This window comes from Pseudophryne corroboree, chromosome 3 (genome assembly GCF_028390025.1).
Source record: "Pseudophryne corroboree isolate aPseCor3 chromosome 3, aPseCor3.hap2, whole genome shotgun sequence".
In the NCBI taxonomy this organism is placed as follows: Eukaryota; Metazoa; Chordata; class Amphibia; order Anura; family Myobatrachidae; genus Pseudophryne; species Pseudophryne corroboree.
In genome coordinates, this window is record NC_086446.1 from 487,889,453 (window position 1) to 487,905,865 (window position 16,413).

Below are 16,413 nucleotides of genomic sequence, written 5' to 3' on the forward strand. Positions count from 1 at the left end.
TGGATGTCTGGATTTAGAGTCACACTCAAAATTAAAGTGGAAAAACACACTACAGGCTGATCCAACTTTGATGTAATGTCCTTTAAACAAGTCAAAATGAGGCTCAGTAGTGTGTGTGGCCTCCACGTGCCTGTATGACCTCCCTACAACGCCTGGGAATGCTCCTGATGAGGCAGTGGATGGTCTCCTGAGGTATCTCCTCCCAGACCTGGACTAAAGCATCCGCCAACTTCTGGACAGTCTGTGGTGCAACGTGGCGTTGGTGGATGGAGCGAGACATGATGTCCCAGATGTGCTCAATTGGATTCAGGTCTGGGGAACGGGCGAGCCAGTCCATAGCATCAATGCCTTCGTCTTGCAGGAACTGCTGACACACTCCAGCCACATGAGGTCTAGCATTGTCTTGCATTAGGAGGAACCCAGAGCCAACCGCACCAGCATATGGTCTCACAAGGGGTCTGAGGATCTCATCTCGGTACATAATGGCAGTCAGGCTACCTCTGGCGAGCACATGGAGGGCTGTGCGGCCCCCCAAAGAAATGCAACCCCACACCATTACTGACCCACTGCCAAACCGGTCATGCTGGAGGATGTTGCAGGGAGCAGAACGTTCTCCTTGGCGTCTCCAGACTTTGTCACGTCTGTAACATGTGCTCAGTGAGAACCTGCTTTCATCTGTGAAGAGCACAGGGCGCCAGTGGCGAATTTGCCAATCTTGGTGTTCTCTGGCAAATGCCAAATGTCCTGCACGGTGAAGCACAACCCCCACCTGTGGACGTCGGGCCCTCATACCACCCTCATGGAGTCTGTTTCTGATCGTTTTAGTAGACACATGCACATTTGTGGCTTGCTGGAGGGCATTTTGCAGGGCTCTGGCAGTGCTCCTCCTGTTCCTCCTTGCCCAAAGGCGGAGGTAGCGGTCCTGCTGCTGGGTTGTTGCCCTCCTACAGCCTCCTCCACGTCTCCTGATGTACTGACCTGTCTCCTGGTAGCGCCTCCATGCTCTGGACACTACGCTGACAGACACTGCAAACCTTCTTGCCACAGCTTGCATTGATGTGCCATCCTGGATGAGATGCACTACCTGAGCCACTTGTGGGGGTTGTAGACTCCGTCTCATGCTACCACTAGAGTGAAAGTACCGCCAGCTTACAAAAGTGACCAAAACATTAGCCAGAAAGCATAGGAGCTGAGAAGTGGTCTGTGGTCACCACCTGCAGAACAACTCCTTTATTGGTGGTGTCTTGCTAATTGCCTATAATTTCCACCTGTTGTCTATTCCATTTGCACAACAGCACGTGAAATTTATTGTCAATCAGTGTTGACTTAGGAAAGTGGATAGTTTGATTTCACAGAAGTGTGATTGACTTGGTGTTACATAGTGTTGTTTAAGTGTTCCCTTTATTTTTTTGAGCAGTGTGTGTATATGTATATATATATATATATATATATATATATATGCAACTCAGATGGGTGAAGATAGAGCCCCACTCACTGGAATAACTGGGAAATATATTCAGTGTTCCTTCTCCCTCACGTGATGCTTCTCAAAATGGAGGTAGAGACAAATGGCTCTTCACTTCTATTGTCGTTACTGATAAAACGTTACTGCTTTACTTCTTTCAGCATTTGTCTGCCTTTCCACTTGCAGGTTACTCACTACAAGGCTTCTTTGGTACATTTAACACACTAAATATTCTTGATATCTCAGTCCCAAAGTCTCTGTCTATCTCTCCCTGTACTGCAGTGACGTGCGGTGAGTTAAACGGCAGGAGATGCACTTGCTAATTAACCCTCCCACCCCCATATGAAGAAGGTAAAAAAAAATGCATGGGACTCCCCCTATATCATGAAAACCAGCACCAGGCTCGACCAGCAAGGGGGATAATGCCAAAGCAGGAGGGACACTCAGTGTGGGGTCCCCCTGTCATCACATTAACCACCCCTAAACTGGTCAGCCCAGGGCTGGAATTCCTCAGAAAGTGGGGACACCCAAAAAATCAAATGGGGTCCCCATCCTGAGCAGCAACCAGCACTGTGCTAATAGCCCAGTGCTATGCCCCGCGCCCCTGGTGGCGGTGGGTGCGGTGTTCATGGCAGGACAATATTGTTCTTTACAGGCGGCCTACAGGTCCCAGCAAGCTTGCCCAAGCATGCTGGCACTTGGAGAACCACAAGTGCCAGCATTCCCGGACATTAAGAGCCCGCTGGCATCCGTAGTCCGCCTGTAAAGAAAATATTAAAATAAAAACACCACAACATATGTTTTAATAGTTTATTGTACTGCATCTTCACCTGGGGGCAGCGGCCTTTCAGCTCTTTTTCTTGGCCGCCACCTCCCTAGGGCTTCCAGTGTCTTCTCACTTCAGGAGCTCTTCCCTGCTCCCTCCCCGCCGACAGACTGCCCAGCCGCTGCCTCGCACTAGCTTATATAAGCCAGTCGAGGGGGCGGGGCAATGACATCGCTCACGGCGGCCAAGTTGAATTTAAAAAATGATGCTGTGGCGCCATTTTTTAAATAGGCACCACTACCGAACTCTGCAAAATGGCTTGCAGGCACTGGATCCACCCGCATCCAGGTCTGCCGCCAGCCACACTATGTCCGCCGGGTCCCGCCGTCAAGAACCCATCGCGTCCCTCCGCATACAGTATGCCCGCTACCCAGCGGATCCAGCACTGGATCTGCTGGGCCAATCACATCTCCTGGACTGACAGGGGTGTGCTTTCATGCGAGTGTCATTGAGGCACCTGTACTGGTGCCGCTTTTGTATACATTTTCAATGGGCTTTTACAGCCCGTAGCTTGACCTCACCCCCTGCCCGCCCCCAGCTTGCTGAACTTTACTATAGTCAGCACAGGGGAAATGATTAGAGTAAAACAAAGAAGATAACAATAACACAGACTCTTATATAAATATCTTCTTTGTATTATTTTAATCATTATGACAGGGGAGACACTGCCTCCCCTGCCTCCTCTGACTGCACATCCCTGCTGTACTGTTACCCTTGAAACTAAAATACAGTCCTGCAAAAGGGTTTTAAATCAATAGCTTCTTGTCTCCCCTCCAATTCCCTATCTAATCCTGGCCATACATTAGCACGATTCACATTAGAAGCGAGTTGTACTAATGATCCTCCCCGCCAGCCACAAGGCATGCGATAGATTGTACAGTGCTTTTGCACCGTACAATCTATCATACCTCTGCAATTGCCGGGGGGTCCAGGATCGGCTGATCAAGTTTGCAGCACATATGATCAGCTCATGCGACGTGCGACCTGTGGGGCCACTCATCGCATCATACTGTATTTGCACCCATGAACATGCACGATGTGCATGCAGTGGTTCGATATTGTGTATTTGTACACGATTTCGACCTAGTGTATGGCCAGCATAACTAACTGTAGCAAGAAATCTCAGTCTGTCAGCATATATCACCTGACAAATGTCTGTAACACAGGTACTTATCTCACAGGGATGCAAAGTGTGTGTCCCTCTGCAAACACTCCTCTCCAGGGGTCCAAAAGGAAGGGTTGAAATGCTGTATCCTCTTTAAGCTACTTAAATCCATCAGACTGATCTCTCTCTGTACAGACCCTTTGATTTCTTCCCCAGTATTCTCCAGTCATTTTCAGTGGCATGTTGGCTATATCCAAAACATGGCTCCTTCTTCTCTCTCTCCTTGCCCATCTCCTCATCCACTCCTCTGGACAAAAGCATTCCATTCTCCATTCCTCCCTCTCCATGCCCTGTTTTCTCTGAAACCCAAGGCTGTCTGGGAGATGTAGTCTCTAAATACAAAATGGCCTGTGTGTCCAATTTCACATCTGCTGTCTGTCATAAACGCTGGGCGCTACATAATCATGCCAGCCGGCTGCATTTAACACTCCTCCCCTGCTGTACCTTAATAGCTGACATTCATCACAAAGTGGCAGTGATTTCTACTGTAATTATGTAATAACAGGGGCAGGCTATGATGACATAACTGCACTACTGCAACCCCATGCATGCTCCCCCCCCCACCACCACCACCACAGTGCAGACCTTCCAAAGGAACCGCTGTAAAGTCGATAACTATGAGCAGCAGTGGCAGCTTCAGAGGTGGGGCTGCAGCATAGCCACTGCAAACATCATCAGCCGGGACTCACTGGTAGTTGGGGTGTGCCCCCTATTTTAATTTTGGACTGTGTAACCCCACCTTTGCAACTCATGCATGAAGGCGAACACAAAAGATGGATGGAGGACTTTTATAGTAGTGTTATGCTGACAGAAGGAGTTACTGCATCAACAGAGAAATACTGTTTTTTAAATAGCTTTCTGGATGCTCCAAGATTGATCATTTACAGCGCTATCCTATCAGTATGGTTGCAATAAGATATAATAGAGATTCTTAGTTATTGCAGTTATATCTTTGAGTCCCATTGTGTTCTATCATATATCTGTATAGAAGAAAAATAATATTTTTATATTTAATAAAGTGGTGGATAGGGGTTTTGAGAATTATGGAGGTTAAAGTTGCAATCTAGTTAATAATTATCCTGACCCCAGTGCTTTTCACTGTGGGAATATAAGGGGATCCCCCCCTAAAGTACGAGTATAGCGCTGGTTTTCCTTATAACAGGGAGCTCCGTGTCCATAGCTGTGTCCCACTAGTACTGCTATGACTATTTGGGGTTAGGCATGCCGCAGATTTGCTTATTTATTTCTGTATTTATTACGGGCAATGACTTCACCTACAAATGCACTATTCCCCAGAGCATGTCCCATTTAAAGTATATGCAATGTCTCTTCAGAGTGTTATGCGTTATACCGGCAGACTGCTGTCAATATCCCGACAGCGGCATCCCTCCCGCCAGTATGCTGGCAGCGGGGCGAGCTCTAAGAGTTCCCTTGCGGGCTCACTGCGTTCGCAACAAATCTATTCCCACTCTTTGTGTGTCGTGGACACCCACGAGTGGAAATAGCCCTGGTGCGCCAAGATTCCGGCTGGTGTCATTGTCGACTGGCGGGATTTCGGCGTCGGTATCCTGAACGCCGGGATCCCAACAGCCGGCATTTAAACTACATCCCGTCTCCTCACTCCCACAATTTTTGTAAACCATAAATATGTTTATAACAAGCAATTAGGGGAAAAAAAAGAAAACTTGATATTCGAGGACATAATACTGCTAAAGAGGTACGAGGTTGGACTTTAGTGTGATTTTACATTTTTACACAATGCTAATTTTTCACACATAATGGCACATTTGTAGTTTGGTGATTTGCTCTGTGCCTCAGGTGCGATTACTAAATAACCTGCTGCTGTGCTGCATATACTTAAAATGAATTAAATTTAAAATCCCACTTGCAGTAGTCACAATAACATTTCATATTTCTCCCAGATATGTTTTACATTCATGTTGAGCGCCCTCTTCAGGAATCCCAGAGTCACCGCCATCGCAGGATTTTTCATTACACTCTTCATGTCTACATCAGGCCTCCTATTGCTTATGAAAAATCTCCCCAAGGTTGTGGAAGTGTTACTAAGCGTATTCCCCCCGTTTGCCTTCTCGGTGGGACTGGCGGAGGTAATAAATGGCTGTCCATCAATGTCTGTTTTGCATTTGGATGTATAAATTGTGAATGATGAGAGCTGCTGGTGTGAAATATTCCTGATTCAAGTAGTTGTAGATAAATCAATAAAGGATATGATAGAAGTAGCAGAAGTGGCATGATCAATTTTTATTATAGGACTCAAAGGACCTGAAGCTGAGTTAGATGTGTATTTGAAATAGCATAATTACATCCATTTGCTGAGTTTCATGCGAGTATTTTTTTGGGATATGTCTCCGCACAGGACGTAATGTGAGATTAAGGGGTAAACTTACTAAGATGGGAGTTCTATTTAAGAGGGGATGTTGCCCATAGCAACCAATCAGATTCCAGGTATTATCTTCTAGAAGGTGCTAGATTAATGAGAAGTAGAATCTGATTGGTTGCTATGGGCAACATCCCATCTTAAATAGAACTCCCATCTTGGTAAATTTACACCTAAGTCTATTTTTAAACCAGCTATTAAGAAAACTCAGTTCCTCCAGAGACATTGGTTGTGTGTTGGCTATACTCCCAAGAGTAAAATGCAGTGTTCTTAAGAAAGGGATGCAGAGACACAAAAAGACATATTCTTTGTGGGGCACACTTTTACGAGGGAATAACCAACAGAAACAAGAACCGTGTTGCAGAGGGCAGGGTGCTTGTAGTACAGGCTTTCACCGCTAGGTGAGTGTTTGCGGAACCTTTCTGAGCCAGTATCCCCACTGATGTTGTGGGGGAAGTTAGCATTTGACTTCAGTGATTTTTTTTTCAACAAGTTATTAACAGGAGATGAATTTTGGTGGTACGTTGCAATCCAGAAACAAAACAGCAATCCAAACCAAACTTCACAGCATCACGGGATACTGGATCAGAAGTTTCCCGCAAACATTCACCTATCGACGGAAGCCCGTACTATAAGCGCCCCGCCCTCTAGAGCACGATTCCTTTTTCTTTTGTATGTTAAGCCCCCATACATCTAGCCGCTATATCCCAGATTCTCCGACCCAACTGAAACTGCTGATCCACAGATTGACCGCAATTGATGATTATCGATCTGTTGGAGAATTGGGAAAATTCTTCTTGTTAAATATCTCTGATTTGCCGATCATGACAGAATCGGTCAGGAAATCGAGATTTTTAAACGATTCCCCGATATGATATGATTAGCAAAAGAGAAAATATAACTTTTTAAATATTAATGATATGTGTTGTGTATCACTTAGCAATTTTGTCTATATCCCAAAAGAGTATCTATTTTTGCATCTCTGCATCCCCTACTTGAGTATCAAGCAAGGCAAACTTATCACCATATAATAGTAGTAGCTTTTGTAATTAAGTGAAATTAATTTTATTGCACCTAAATTTATCAGTATTTACTGCTCTCCAACCACATCCTTGATGCAATGAGAATGTATGTTGTACTTTGCCCACTATTCTGTAAAACTTTGTGGTTAAATATGGATTCTCTTTGGTTACAGAGTATTCACCTAGAAAGTGACATGCAAGGGGTATTTTTCTCAGACATAATGGGTGATTCCTCCCATGTACTTTCCAGCTGCATCTGTTTGAGTCTAGACTCCATATTTTACATGCTCCTCACGCTGTACTTTGACAAAGTTCTTCCAGGTAAGAAGGTGAAGATATAAGTTCATAAATTGAATTATAATGGAAGACCAAACATATATATGATTCAATTACACATTTTGTTATCGCATTGTAATGAAATAATGGAAATAAAAGTCCTGTGTCCCTTACTCTAACCGTAGTTTATTGCTGTCTTAATTTAAAATGTCAAGGAAAGCTAATTAGATAGTACTTTGGTCATCCTACTTTTGCAATTGAGACTCTAGGGCACTCATTTTCAACCTTTTTCAAGGTTGAAAATGACTTTAAAATTGCGGAGGTACACCATCAGTACACCACTGGAAAAGTCCCCACGCATATATTGATGCCCAAGACGAAATAAAACACACATTCGCCCCCGCAGTGATTAAACAAACACACTGGCCCCTGTAGTAATTAAAAACATTGGCTCCCACACTAATAAAACAAATGCACTGGCCCCTACAGTAATTAAAAATATTGTCCATCACAGTAATTCCACACAATGGCCCTCATAGTAATTCCACACATATGCACCCACAATATTTTCACACATTGGCACCCAACAGTAATGGTGGGTACACACTAGGCGATTCGCTCATGAACGATATTGTCTAGTGTTTTTTCCACCCTCCCAGGTGGCCGACCTAGTGCATACACACTGTACAATATTGTTACATAGAAACATACAAACATAGAATTTGACGCCAGATAAGAACCACTTGGCCCATCTAGTCTGCCCCTTTTTTTTATACTTTAGGCAATCTCAACCCTTTTTGAACCTTAATTCTTAAACTCTTAATTCTTAATTGTTAGCAATATTGTACAGTGACATCATGCCGTGGACAGCCCGTACATGCAGTTTTGGACGATACAGTATGTCCAAATTTAACTGCATGCACAGCCGACAGCAGGGGATGGTAACAATGAGCGGGACTGCACATTGTTTATTGTCCGTAGCATACACACTTAGCGACATTTTAAACGATATTGCTCAGAAGGCTGAAAATCAGCGATATTGTCTAAAATATTGCCTAGTGTGTATGCAACTTAATACCACACATTGGCCCCCCACAGTAATAACACACATTGCCCCCCCAGTAATTCCACACATTGACCACCCCACAACAATTGAATATATATATATATATATATATATATATATATATATCAAGCAAAAATCCGGCAGTGGTCAACAAGCATTATGTGGACTTCAGAAGTTTTTAATCTCTATTCTCTGCATGACCTAAACCATTGATAGTCTATCTAAAGTGTAGTTTCTTTTTGGTTTTATGTCAGACCAAACTCACTGCTTCGCCCCCTGACCACAAGACACAATTACGTCTTGCAGAAGGGGTGGGGTCACCAGCACCAGTAAGTGCATTGCTGACCAGAGCATCCTAAGGACGCTCCAGTCGGTTGTGCAAACTGCAGGGTGCCTGTCTGGAGCGATGCCGCAGCAGCTATCCTGTCTGCAGGATGCCGTTCCATGCAAAATTCCTCAGTTTTCTCTACTCTAGGGTGAACATTGATGGTTTGCTACCTTTTTTTCTTTTGTTTTGCCATTAATGCTGAAAATCAACACAATATGCCACTTATCAATGGTGCAAACCATCAATGGTTTCTTGTCACTGTTTTCTTGCAGTTGGCACTCTTGGACTTCTTTCATAAGCCCTGTTTCTTTTTCAGCTTTCCAGACCCCCAGGTCAATGGGAGGGGAGACCTGACTCCCCGTTTGTTGGCAGCAGCCATCTTTGTGTAGTCTGCTAAAGGGGCATTTATTTGGTCATAGTGTCTGCTCCTCAAACATATCTGTGAGTGCTGGCAGCATGGTTACACATCGTACATCCTTTCTTAATACAATTGTTTTCACATGACTTGTGCGCTCATTTATCTTATGTTTTGATTTATTCTGTTTTATTTGTATCCTTTTAGCACCTTATAAATGAACTTTGATGGTTAGGATAATGGCATGTTCATAGGGAGCTGATATGTTGACTTTGTGGGAGGCAGTGACTTTTCCACCTATGTCATTGTATAACTGAGTACAGTAATGCATATCATAGGGGCTGTGTCCTGAGGAGGATAATGGAGGGAAGCAGGAAGTCAGGTACTGGGAGTTGGAAGATGGAAAGAGCAGGGTCCCCCATAAGCATAATTGTGATGTAAAGCTGATGTAGCACTGATGTGGGAAGATGTCGTTATACATCTAGAAAACACTGGCCATATCTCCAATTTATTTTATGTTTTACACTATGTCTCGGGGCCATCTTTCCTCATTCTTCCTGATATTTGTACTCACCTTACACTTACCCATATATTTAGTTAGACTCCTGTCATCATCAGATAAGAATGGAAGGAAGTATGAGCCCTTCTTCTTCTTGAGATCTTCATATTGGTCAAGAGATAAGATGATCCCACCAAGGCCACAGACGGAGAGAAGAGAAGTGTATGACTATGACGATTACAATGAAAAAGTTCCCAGCACATTACATGGAAAAGAAGCAATCAGGTGTGTTATTGGACTCTCTAATAGATTACTGGGGAATATTACTACTTGTTTCTGCTCTATGTGTGTGGTTAACAATATATGTCTAAAAGCTCATATTTAGGATATATAAATTTCCCATAACAATACACATACATTCTATACAATGCACATATATGATACATGCTTCCTTATTATAACAATATGCTCTAATGCACAGGTTCTCAAACTCGGTCCTCGGGGGCCCACACGGTGCATGTTTTGCAGGTCTCCTCACAGAATCACAAGTGAAATAATTAGCTCCACCTGTGGACCTTTTAAAATGTGTCAGTGAGTAATTAATACACCTGTGCACCTGCAAAACATGCACTGTGTGGGCCCACAAGGACCAAGTTTGAGAACCTCTGTTCTAATGGTTACACATACTATTTAACATATTCCTCATAGTTAGCGATAAGTTCTGGCATCGGGGAGAGGAGTGTGCCGCATCAGGGCTAATAGGATAGCCCCCGGAGATACAATTACCTGCGGTCATCAGGTAATTGAATACCACATAGTGTGCAAGATGTTGCTGCCCATCATTTTGGAAATACGTCAGAAATCATATATGGTATTACAGATTGAAAACACTTGTAGTTTTTAACATATTATTGTATCGGCTCATATTTCCTGCCAAGAACATTTTCTACTTGAGACTGTAGGATTCAGCATCTTATTCCAAAAAGTAAGAAATTATTGCTGACAGATGTGATATTTGGATGGGAAGGAAATATTCTGTTTGTCCAGAGAATGAATAAGTAACAAATAAAGGCAATTTTTATACTGTCATTCCATCGTCAGCAAGAGGTCACAACTCAAGGGAAGCATTTTGTTCTCAGTTTACCTTCTTCGATAATAACATCCTCTTCTCTCTACTTAGCTAAATGCTACTAATATACAAAAACAGGGAGAGCACAGAGTATGTATTTAGTTAAGTATATAAATCAGAATGGACAGAAAGTTTGTTTTATGTGCATTTTCCAGGTTGGATAGAGTACAGTCTGGGTGTAGTTACATACATTAATCAGAGGCAAGAGGACATTGGGGGTCATTCCGAGTTAATCGCTTGCTAGCAGTTTTTAGCAGCTGTGTAAACGCTATGCTGCCGCCCACTGGGGAGTGTATTTTAGCTTAGCAGAAGTGTGAACGCATGTGCAGCCGAGCTCTGCAAAAATAGTTTGTGTAGTTTCTGAGTAGCTCTGAACCTACTCAGCGCTTGCGATCACTTCAGCCTATTCATGTGCGGATTTGACGTCATACACCCGCCCAGCCATGCCTGCGTTTTTTCAGACACGTCTGCATGTTTGCAAACACTCTCTGAAAACAGTCAGTTGACACCCAATAACGCCGCCTTCCTGTCAATCTTCTAGTGGCCGCCAGTGCAAAGAAAAACTTTGCTAGAACCTGAGCACAACCACAAAGGGCTTTGTACCCGTACGTGACGGGGCATACGCATGCACATAAATGCCGTTTTTTCACCTGATCGCTGCGCTGTGAAAATCGGCAGCGAGCGATCAACTCGGAATGACCCCCATGGTCCTCATTACACATATTAATGGGTGCATACAGCTTGGGCCCAATTCCATGCTACACCCAAGTCCACTTTGCAGAGAGATCTTGCAGTTTTTATTAACTGTACATGTGCTGTAGCCCAGGGCCGTACTAAGCCTTGGGGGCGCCTGGGGCACTTTAGACAGGGGGGCCCGCGATGGATGGAGGTGGGGGGCGGGGGCTGTACACATGTATCCCAACATGACCCTCTCCAGTAGGGACAGACTGCTCTGTTCCTGGACTTCCCCCTTAATTTATGATTGCCATCACCTGTGCTGAAGCAACTTTCTTACCCATTAACCTGTTCAAAACAGAGGGCAGCAATCATAAATTAAGAGAATAGTGCTGAAGCAGAGCATTTTGTCCCTCCTGGAGAGGGTAATGTTGGGAGGTATGTGTATATAAAAGTATGCATACCTCCCAACATGACCCATTCCAGGAGGGACAAAATGCTCTTCACATGGACTTCCCTCTTAGTATATGATTGTAGTCACCTGTGTTGTTGAACTATTTAATTGATAATCAAGCAACACAGGCGAATGCAATCATAACTTAAGAAGGAGGTCTAGGTAGAGAGCATTTTGTCCCTCCTGGAATGGGTCATGTTGGGATGTATGGATTGTGTATATTAAATTTAGCCCAGTGAGGTATATTAGATTTAAACTAAACTCCTAATTGAAAGACAACTATTTTATAAAATGTTCTTGTAGCGGAACAAAGACAACTTACACAACCTTAAAATACACATAGAAAAATAAAATTTATAATTTATCTTGTCACATACAAAAATAGCAGCAGGCTCTGTACTACGTACACACTGGGACAGAACTCAGGAGGAGTGTGTGTGTGTGTGTGTGTGTGTGTGTGTGTGTGTGTGTGTGTGTGTCACTCTCTAGACCCTCATTAGATAACAAGTTACTCAGGATTCAGACACCCAGGTGTGGAGAGAGCTGTAAGTGACAGTGATCCCACACTGTGTCACTTACAGCTCTATCCACCATCCTATTTCTCCTCTGGTTGGGAAGCTCCATAGATAGCTCATGAAATCTGATATTCCTGTGTCTCTGCCTGCACTGCATACTGTCCTGCTCGCATTATGGCTGCTGGTTCTGCTGTTGCACAAGAAGGAAAGCTAGTGATGTCAGTGTGCGCTGGCCGGGGGGCCCCCTGACAGAGGGGGGCCCCGGGGTACATTATGCCCTGCATTCCCCCCCCCTTAATCTGGCTATGCTGTAGTCATCTAGGAGTGATTCATACATAGCTGAGTCTCATCACATTTGCTGCTAAATAGGTGTAACTGGGTGGCAATGGGGCATTTGCAGCTAGACTAAGTGTTCTGGGGTCAAGTCATGGGTATGTACTGTAGGCAGAATTGTTCGTTATTCAGAATTAAACATACACAGGGATCTGTCTTATTTCCAATGGGTCTCTTGCACCAGAGGTAGGCACTGGACGTGATGATGGTTACTTCTACCCAAGGACACCAACAACTCTGCCGGGCCCCTCCTTAGAAATGTAAAAAATAATAGGTTATGTGCAGCCTCAGAGGGGGTGCAGGTGGGCAGCGAGCAGACTGGTGCGATCACGGGAGAGGACTGATTACTTCTGCAGCTGCCTCTTTCCACGGCGCAGCCACAGCAACATCAGTTCCCTCTGTCTGCCCAAAGTGCTGCAACGGAGAAGGAGGTAGGGTAGCAGGCCCCGGCCCAGATAGAGTACCCGCCCCATCGGCTTCTACCAGCAGATTTATAGGGGCTGTGCAAATGCAGAGATGCAAGTGAAGATCTGCTTCTAGCCTGATTAATGTGTGCAGACTGCCTGGGAAGACTGCAGGATCTCTGTGAGAGAAACACGCTTCCTGACACAAGTGAGCTATACAGTGTTTACTGGAGAACTCTGTGTTTTTGTTTAGTGATAGTTAGGAACATCTTGTGTTTAGTTAGTGCCGGACAGGCAAGGTATTTTCTTTTGGTGTTTGTTTTATGGACTTGTGTGATTCCTCAGCTGCTGCGTGCTGCCATTTACCCCAGGAAACGGCACCTTGTACCCTTACAGTGTTACAACTTATATATATGGTAAATCAGGGTGTAAAGCTCCAATTCAAGGTGATGTCAGCTGTCAATCAACAGGAGGGCATAGAAAAGTAGGTTGCACAGGTAGTGTAGCTGTATCTCTGTATCTCTCGTTAGGTGTGATTGCATCCTGTCCATGGCTGCAGCAGCTGCTGCTCATTCCTGTATGTATTCCAACTGTCTCCTAGCAACTAGCATGCTGACTGCTACATGCAGCAGCACACCTGTTTGGAATCCCTCATTAGCTGACTCCAGCCTGATGACTCCTGTGATTGGTTTGTCTCCTTTTATTAACTACAGTACTTACAGTACATCTGAACCTGTACTCCAGTCACAGCTTATCCACTGTGTTTTCATCCTGCCTGTTAGTGCAGGCTGCAGCCTAGCCACACAGTTCATCTAGCAAGTCTCTTTGCTGCGAGGTTCATGCGGTCAACGCTCTGCTTCCAATCCCAGTGTAACGATTACTAGGGTTCTCTGTGTGTGCATACTTGAAATGAGGTCAGCTGAAGCCAGGTGAGAATTAAGTAAGGTTTATTGTGGAAAAAGTAGCGAAAATATATACAAACAGAAACTGGGTCCTTGGTTTACATGGAACCGAACAGGATATTTCCAAATAAAAGTAATGACTGGTAATAGAAACAAGGAGGAAGGTTATGCTTGAATATTGGTATAATCCAGGTTAAACACAGATGAGAAATAAACATGAAGATATCCGGGTTTAAATCAAGCAGAGGAAAAATAACATACCAAAAACGTAGTAATCAGGCAGGGGTGGAAACAGACTGCAAATAATAGTCCAGGAATGCAGATGCTGAACTGGCAGGGTTAGAAGACTTGAAGCAAGGCACATGAACCAGCAAACTGCAGGGAATGTCTCCAAGATGTAGATAAGGCAGAATCAGGACAGGAATACTGGAGAGAGCCCAGTCGCACTCCAGACGGAAACACAATGATCTGCACCTAGATGCTGGTGAGCTGGAGTTAAATAGCAGCACCAGGTGTTGGGCCCCAGGTGCTCACAATCAGGTAATTACCCTGCAGAGACAGTGTACAACTGCCATTCGGACCTGAGGCAGCAAGTGAGACCTCTAGAGGCAGGAATGAGAATGCAAGGCAAAACAAACAGACATTCCTAACATTATCCCCCCCTTAAACAGGCGGATTCCAGACGCCTCAAAGTTCACCTTCTCTTCTTTTTTCCTCTTCTCTTTATGGGTTGCCTAAACCTATTTGAAGGTGTCACAAAGACACTATTTGGCAATACAGGTCCATCAATAATGAGTCTAGGATCATCCAGAAGCTCGCTCTCAGAGTCGGAGCCACAACCCAGCGGTAGAACTGACCTCTTATTTTCCTGGATGGAATCAAGAGCGGATGGTAAATTTGTAGATGCTAAACTTGCCGAGCAATCTGCGTGAACACCTAGAGATACCTGCCCACATCTGAAAAACTGAGGGTGCTCCCCAGACTGCAAAGGCAGGTTCTCAGATGGGCACACCTTAATAGACTCATCTAGGAGAGTGAGGACAGTTGGTGGACTGAATCTTTCGGTCACTGCCTTGAGGAAAGCGGGCAAATCTTGTAAAACTGGATCTTCCTTATCTATAAGACCATTTACCCACTTCAAGGCCCTCCCTCTGAACCTCATACATAAGTTAGCAATGATATCAATAGGGGACAAGTCATCAAAACTCAGATAATATCTGAAGAGAGCTAAACAGTGAGAGATATTTCCATAAAAGTAAGGCAGTTCCTCAACGACATGGCTTTCCAAATTAGATTTTACATCAGGGAGGATAGACAACTGTGGCCTCTCAGACAAGACGGACTCTTCTTGCACCTTAGACAGAGAAGTCTCAGATGGCCTCGGCTGAGCAGATACCTCGGGCAAATCTTGGATCTCGGGCATGGCAGGCACCTCTATCTGGTGCTGGACAGGCGGAACCCCCTCCTGGGGCTGGACAGGCAGAGCCCCCTCCTGGGGCTGGACAGGCAGAACCCCCTCCTGGGGCTGGACAGGCAGAGCCCCCTCCTGGGGCTGGACAGGCAGAGCCCCCTCCTGGGGCTGGACAGGCAGAGCCCTCTCGTGGGGCTGGACAGGCAGAGCCCTCTCGTGGGGCTGGACAGGCAGAGCCCTCTCGTGGGGCTGGGCAGACAGAACCCCCTCCTGGGGCTGGGCAGACAGAACCCCCTCCTGGGGCTGGGCAGACAGAACCCCCTCCTGGGGCTGGGCAGGCAGAGCCCCCTCCTGGGGCTGGGCAGGCAGAGCCCCCTCCTGGGGCAGGACAGGCAGAGCCCCCTCCTGGGGCTGGACAGGCAGAGCCCCCTCCTGGGGCTGGACAGGCAGAGCCCCCCTCCTGGGGCTGGACAGGCCTTGGCCGGACCTCTGGCAAGGCGGACACCTCTCGGACCTCTGGCAAGGCTCGGACCTCTGGCAAGGTGGACACCTCTCGGACCTCTGGCAAGGCGTGGACCTCTGGCAAGGCGGACACCTCTCGGACCTCTGGCAAGGCGGACACCTCTCGGACCTCTGGCAAGGCGGACACCTCTCGGACCTCTGGCAAGGCGGGCACCTCTCGGACCTCTGGCAAGGCGGGAACCTCTGGCAAGGCGGACACCTCTCGGACCTCTGGCAAGGCGGGCACCTCTCGGACCTCTGGCAAGGAGTGGACCTCTGGCAAGGCGGACACCTCTCGGACCTCTGGCAAAGCGAGCACCTCTCGGACCTCTGGCAAGGCGGGCACCTCTCGGACCTCTGGCAAGGCGGGCACCTCTCGGACCTCTGGCAAGGCGGGCACCTCTCGGACCTCTGGCAAGGCGGGCACCTCTCGGACCTCTGGCAAGGCGGGCACCTCTCGGACCTCTGGCAAGGCGGGCACCTCTCGGACCTCTGGCAAGGCGGGCACCTCTCGGACCTCTGGCAAGGCGGGCACCTCTCGGACCTCTGGCAAGGCGGACACCTCTCGGACCTCTGGCAAGGCGGACTTGGATGACTGAGTGACCCGTGAGGCAAGGGCAACAGGGACCTCATGCCGTGAGGCAAGGGCAACAGGGACCTCATGCCGAGAGGCAAGGGCAGCAGGGACC

At 46.2% G+C, this 16,413-nt stretch overlaps 1 protein-coding gene across 2 annotated transcripts in view; it reads left to right on the plus strand.

Moving 5' to 3' along the window:
* LOC135056124 (ABC-type organic anion transporter ABCA8-like) overlaps positions 1 to 16,413 on the plus strand; it is a 380,977-nt gene that overhangs the window by 134,671 nt on the left and 229,893 nt on the right. For both annotated transcript variants that reach the window (XM_063960911.1, XM_063960912.1), the window contains exons 8-10: positions 5,379 to 5,564; positions 7,050 to 7,197; positions 9,520 to 9,685. In XM_063960911.1, the coding sequence (XP_063816981.1) occupies positions 5,379 to 5,564; positions 7,050 to 7,197; positions 9,520 to 9,685 (500 nt within the window). The remainder of the gene's footprint in view (positions 1 to 5,378; positions 5,565 to 7,049; positions 7,198 to 9,519; positions 9,686 to 16,413) is intronic.